The sequence below is a fragment of the Echinops telfairi genome, unplaced genomic scaffold (genome assembly GCF_000313985.2).
Source record: "Echinops telfairi isolate 266 unplaced genomic scaffold, ASM31398v2 ScPeMD7_12;HRSCAF=54, whole genome shotgun sequence".
Classification (NCBI taxonomy): Eukaryota; Metazoa; Chordata; class Mammalia; order Afrosoricida; family Tenrecidae; genus Echinops; species Echinops telfairi.
The window spans coordinates 794,794-801,429 of NW_022103909.1; the positions used below are offsets into that span (position 1 = coordinate 794,794).

General features: G+C 49.9%; 1 protein-coding gene across 1 annotated transcript in view; it reads left to right on the plus strand.

Annotated features, from left to right (window-relative positions):
• Positions 1-3,800, plus strand: part of LOC101656827 (keratin, type II cytoskeletal 5) — a 6,605-nt gene extending 2,805 nt beyond the window's left edge. Inside the window, exons 5-9 of the mRNA XM_004711357.4 lie at positions 757-921; positions 1,283-1,408; positions 2,028-2,248; positions 3,021-3,055; positions 3,514-3,800. Coding sequence (XP_004711414.1) covers positions 757-921; positions 1,283-1,408; positions 2,028-2,248; positions 3,021-3,055; positions 3,514-3,800 — 834 coding nt within the window. The remainder of the gene's footprint in view (positions 1-756; positions 922-1,282; positions 1,409-2,027; positions 2,249-3,020; positions 3,056-3,513) is intronic.
• Positions 3,801-6,636: the final 2,836 nt, after the last annotated feature.

Here is a 6,636-nt window from a genome sequence, read left to right on the forward strand (position 1 = left end):
TTCTAATGTGACTCTCCTGATACTACCCTTCTCAATCTCTCTCTCCTGATACTACCCTTCTAATGTTACTTTCCTGATATTAGCCTTCTCAATATTACTCTCCTGATACTACCCTTCTAATGTGACTCTCCTGATACTACTCTTCTCAATATTACTCTCCTGATACTACCTTTCTAATGTTACTCCCTGGTACTACCCTTCAAATGTGACTCTCCTGATACTACCCTTCGATTACTATTCACTGCTGTTGAGTGGATTCTAACTCATAATGACCCAGTAGTGCCACCTGGGCTCTCCACTAATACTACGCACACTTTATTCTTTATAAGACTGATCCTGGAAAGGAAAAAAAAGACAAACTGAAAGCAAAAATCCCTTTCAACTGCCGTTTCTCAGAGTGAGGTTGAGAGTGAGTTGCTGGAGACTCAGCGACACCTTTCCTGGTTACCATCTGCCTCCTCTTCTGTTTCTTCCACCGTGAAAGGCTACACAGATAGATGACTTCTAAATAGGTCACGGCCCCCAAAGGGTTTGGATCTGAGAATTTATACAGTAGCAGTTTCTTGGAGGCTCGGGGTTTGTTTTTGTTTTGAAGAAATGGAGTCAAGAATGCCGGGGTTGTGCAATGAAATGATCTAGTCTTGTGGTGCGAGCGGCGTTCCCTTCCTCAAGTTGACCACCATGATGACAGGGGTAGTGAACGCACTGACATCAGACCCCACAGGACACGATGAATGACTCCCAGCCTTTCTGCAGGAGCTGGCCCAGATGCACACGCACATCTCAGACACGTCGGTGGTCCTGTCCATGGACAACAACCGCAGCCTGGACCTGGACAGCATCATCGCTGAGGTCAAGGCCCAGTACGAGGACATTGCCAACCGCAGCCGGACGGAGGCCGAGTCCTGGTACCAGACCAAGGTGGGTGCCATGCGTGAGGGACGGACAGGAACCCAGCTTGGGGTCTTAAAACCTGGCAATGTGACTCTTGGCTGGAGTTATGGCAACAGTCGTAGATACATTTTCCCCCACGGAAATCCCAGAACCTTAACAGAAATCTCACCTTTGATCTCACATCAGTGTCGCTGGTAAAGGAAAGGCCTTCTAAAAGGCATTACTTCAAACCAGCTTCCTGTTCTGTCAGCGTGGAGCCTAGTCCAGCCCCAGGATCCCACATAAGTGCAGTGCTCGCCATGCCTCGTTGGCTCACAGCCTGTGAACCTCGGGGGCGGGCCATCCGAGCTCATGTGAGCTCCATCCTCTCTCTGTTCTGGGGGTGCAGTACGAGGAGTTGCAGCAGACAGCCGGGCGGCATGGCGACGACCTGCGTAACACCAAGCACGAGATCTCCGAGATGAACCGGATGATCCAGCGGCTCAGGGCGGAGATCGACAATGTCAAGAAGCAGGTAGGTTAAGCCTGCAAGAAGGCAAGGGAAACACAAACTCGAACCCACTGCCATCGAGGCAATTCTGCCTCCTGGCGACCTGAGAGGGAGAGTGGATTGCCCCGGTGGGTTTCTGAGGCTGGAGGTCTTCATGGGAGCAGACAGTCTCATGCCCTCCTGCAGAGCCACAGGTGGGGTTGGGTCGATAACCTTGCTAACCCCCTACACCACCAGGGTTGCTAAGCAGTCAAGAAAGGGGTGTGAAGTCTGAAAGAGAAGACTGTTTGGTTTAAATTCTGTGTGCGTGCTCCTGGGGCACCAGGACTTGAAGTTGGTTCTCACCCCAGGAGGTTGTTAAAATGTTGATTCAGATTCACTCAATGATCTGGGGTGGAAAGGCAAATTCTCTGCAGGGGGGCTAACCAGAAGGAACCAGCCTGAGGCTCTGGTGAGTCAACACAGACACCTATTATTTAAGTGTCTGATGTGAGTGGAAGCAAGTCCCACTGTCCCACAATGCCAAACGCTCAGGTGCCACCTGAGCTGCAGATCGCTTAGTGTGCTTGACCCAGAGCCTCAGAAAGACATACTGAAGGCCCAGCTTAATCATCGGTGTCCCTATTGCCCTTCCCCTCTGTAGTGCGCCAACCTGCAGGCCGCCATCGCTGACGCTGAGCAGCGTGGGGAGCTGGCCCTCAAGGACGCCAGGAACAAGCTCTCAGAGCTGGAGGACGCCCTGCAGAAGGCCAAGCAGGACATGGCCCGGCTGCTGCACGACTACCAGGAGCTGATGAACGTCAAGCTGTCCCTGGACGTGGAGATCGCCACCTACAGGAAGCTGCTGGAGGGCGAGGAGTGCAGGTGCGTTAACACCTGGCTGACATCAGTTGCCGGGGATGGCCTTCTGTTTGAGCACATGGAGTTTCTACTTCCCCACATGCTGTAAAATGTACCTACAAAGTGCCACTATATTGCATACGATCATTACCCATGGGGCTTCAAACCGACTCATGTGCATACAGCCAAGTCCATACAATCTGGTTTTAAGGGGCTGTTCTAATCTTGCTCATCTCAATTGATCGTGAACGCAGCTTCCCTCCAAACAACTAAGCAAGTCCGCATGCGTGTCCTGAACTTTGTCCCCTAGGTCTCATGCAGCTCCAGAAGCCTTTCACGATTGCTACAGCTGAGGTGACCTCAGCTGCCTTCGGGCTCTCAGACTAGGTCTTTGTGTCCATCTCTGACATTGAACCCTGGCGTCCTTTCTGCCAGAAGGAGCTGTCTGGGTCACGGGCTCTCATTCTGTGACTAAGCTCGACAAGGCCAAACTGCATTAAAGATGTTCACATTTCCCCAAACCTTTCAACTGGCGCTTTCCAAGCAATGGGTGGAGAAGGACGTGAATTTCAATCTTCCTTTGGCAACCTGTTCCTAAGGCCTTGTTGCTGGGGATTCCCTCCTGAGACTTAGCTCCGGCTCTAATTTACGTATGTCTTCAGGCACACAGGCTCCTAGTTTATGGAACAAGCCCTAAAAATGACTGTAGGAGTTGTCCACATGGACTCATTCGGTGTTTTCTTCTTCCTCTTCTTTGTGAGGGTTCCACTCCCATTTCGATTTTTCTCTCTTTCAGGCTGAGTGGAGAAGGCGTCGGACCTGTCAATATCTGTAAGTAACTGTGCGTGGTAAGACTGATGATGGCTTGGGTATTTGGAAATAATGATAGCCTGGGGTATTTGGCGCCAACTCAGCAAGCTGCTGAAGCACTTGATATTCCCGTCCAGCTACATTGCTAGTTAAAAATACTCAGTGCGAAAGCAGGTGATAGGAGGGAAAAGAAGACAAATTAGGACCCAAGGTCACGTGGCTCATGCCCCTTCTCTTCAAGGTCAGCACTATAAGGATAATCTCTCCATCTTGGCCCTTGTCCCCTGCAGTGTCCCTGCACCCCACCCTAGCCCCACCACGGTTACCATTTTCTGTAAGGAAGCAGCATCAGGCCTCCACACCTTGTCTGTCACTCCTCCCAAGGAGCCCGGTTCTTGGTCGAGCAACGACAAGATCCAGCCCGAGCAGGATGAGCCTCACAGACCGCCCTCACCAAGTTCTCCCTCTTGTCTCTGCAGCCGTCGTCACCAACAGCGTCTCCTCCTCCTATGGTGGTGGCAGTGGCTTTGGAGGTGGCCTTGGGGGAGGCCTTGGCGGTGGTCTCGGCGGAGGTGGCAGCGGGATCTACTACTCCAGCAGCAGTGGAGGCCTCGGCATGGGCAGTGGGCTCAGTGTGGGGGGCTCTGGCTTCAGTGGAAACAGTGGCTTGGGGCTTGGCTTTGGCAGCAGCGGTGGCGGGGGCAGCAGCTCCAGCGTCAAATTCGTCTCCACCACCTCTTCCTCCCGGAAGAGCTTCAAGAGTTAAGAGCCCAGCACCAAGTCACTGCGCCCACGTGCAGCAACCAGGCCTGTGGTGACTGCTTTTCCTAGGAAGTCGCCCAAGCCCAAGTTTTCTCTTTTCTGGAGCATAGATCAGACCAACCCTACTGCAAAGCCGCTGCATTCTTTGATCCACTAGAGCGGCCACTACCCCAGGCTCTGGTCCCCTGTATCACAACTGTATGTTCTGCTTCAAATTAGTCTTGGTCCTCGATGACAACAGAATCCAAAGTTCCCCAGTGTCTCAATCCAAAGAGAGCCCCCACCCCACCCATTCCGTTATTTCTGGTTCTGACTACTTCCAGAATGTGTTCAAATAAAATGCTTTTATAATACAGGATGGTGTGTGGAATTGTTTTTCAAGATCTAAACCCAGGCTAGGGACCCATGAGAGGCGCTCTCACCACCATGCGTGCCTGGTTCTGTTGCAAGCTCACAGGGAGAATGGAACGGCCTGGAAGGGAAACAAGCTATCGTAGGAGATCCAGAGGAGACAGGAGGTATAAGAAGAGGCTGCTAAATCTTCTACAATAAAGGAGTCAGTCTCTGGAGGGCGCCAGCAGGCGTGTTGCTGTATTGCCACGTGGACAGTTCCAGGGCATTTGTGTGGGAGAAAGAGGAGGTTTTTATCCTATCATGAAGAATGACAGTCTACAAGGTCACTGCGAGTCAGCATCAACTCCGTAACAGGGAGCATTTTGTTGGAGGGGGTCTAATCCAGGTGAGGCGCTCTGTTTGGAGCACGTGAATAAAACATGTAGATGAGGAATAGGTTGCCTCCACAACCCAAGAGGCCTGAGAGATGAGCTTGTGATAACACTGTGAGTGCTGAGATTCAGCAGCTGGGGCTGCTTGGTTTTGGACAGGCCTGGAAGGGCCCTGGGTTGACAAAATGTAACTGAGGCGGCAGCGTGTGTGAGGCCATCCTGTTTTGGAAACGCCTTTGTGAATACTTCCATGTCTTAAATGAATTCGTGTCGACTGAATCTCTTCAGAAGAGTACATCACGGGTGTTATCTCATACCTGTGCTCCTGGCCAATGGCAGATGCTGTTCAGAGCTTGTCTGCAACACTCTGTATTGATTGTAAGGCTGTTGAGGTATGCGATGAGTGGATGGGTAAAGGTGTATTATGCCCCTTCTGAGGGGAAGGCAAACAACTGTGGCTGAGAGACTCTGGAAAGAGTTTAACTGGACAGAACTTATCAGCCAACTCAATAATAGTAAAATATGTGCTGGCTGCTGATTGGATGGCGTCAGTAATTCCAATGATACTGGCCCAGGGCTTTAGTGGGTGGTGGTAATGCACTGTGGGTGTGGTGCTATTCATTCGACTCAAGTTCAAAAACAAGCCTAAATAAATAAGGAAGCAGGGAGCATAATCGTCTCTTCTCTAAGTAGGTCTTATAGACTCTACTGCCATTGAGCAGTGTCTGACTCATCGGTTCTGACAAAGGCCAACACGGTATGAAGCGGTTGATGACTATGTAGTAAAGCTTTCTGGTCTGGAGAGGGAAGGCAGGCCTCTCCAGCTGGCCCAAAAATGGCTGGAGAGGATAGGGAAAGAGACGGAATGGGGTGTTTATGGTGTGAGAGTGGGGCCCATCAAAGGGTTCTAACACATGGGCCAGGCTTCCCTGGCCAGTGGAGCCCTCGGCCTTTCTCCTCGTTCTTCCAGATGTAGACAGAGGGACGAGATAGGGCTCATAAGATCCAAACATCATTACAAGGTGTCTTTTCATTCAAATATCAGTCACATAACATGTCACATTAACAGGAAACAGAAGGAAAAAATAGTAGAGACATCAAATGATCGTTTTGAGAGATACAAGGAAAGTGTTTTAGCACTCAGTGATCATCTTAAAGCTATAAAGAGAAGCATGTAGAGAACATTTTCCACCAAACAGAACATATTTACTTCACAGTGAATGACTGAATGATTGAAATGTTTTCCTTTGGGATCACAGGGGAGGCCAAGAGCCCTATTGCCCTGTAACTATCAACCTCATCCTAGAGACAGATCTGGCACAATAAGGAAAGGCAAGAAGCAGGCCCCATTTGTTTTTTCGTTTTTAATCATTTTATCAGGGGCTCTTACAGCTCTTATCACCATCCATACACCTATCGTGTCCAGCATGTTTGTACATATGTTGCCATCATCCTTTTCAAAACTTTTTCTTTCTACTTGAGCTCTGGGTATCCGCTCCTCTGACACCTTGTGGAGAGACAGGAAGACAAGTGCAGGATTTCCCACGGAATGCGGCTGTGAATGCAGAAGATCCCAACAGGTCTCCAAATGGTCAGAGTATCTGGAAGCTAGACAACATACTTCTAACTCAGGGCTTCTTAGACTTTCTTCATTCGCAACCCCTTTCACCGGAGAGATTTGCAACCCAGGCTAATTACTGCCAGAAACACCTCAGGGTCGGTAAGCTTTTGCTTTAGAATTGATTTTTGCTTGTTTTGCTGCGAAAACTTTTATGACTGCCCAATGTTTTGTGACCTCCCAGCCCCACTCCCACATTCAGTTATGAGACGACGGCAGCGGTTCTCAACCTGTGGGTCGCGACTCCTTTGGGGGTCGAATGACCCTTTCACACGGGCTGCTCAATTCATCACAGTAGCAAAATTACAGTATGAAGTAGCAACAAAAATGTTATGGTTGGGGGGTTACCACCACATGAGGAACTGTATAAAAGGGTCGCGGCAATAGGAAGGTTGAGAACCACTGCTCTATGGAATCGAGCCCCTCAGTTTAAAAAGCTGTGTTCTAAATAACATATGGGTTTAAGAAATCTCAAGGAAAACCAGTCTCCAAAATGG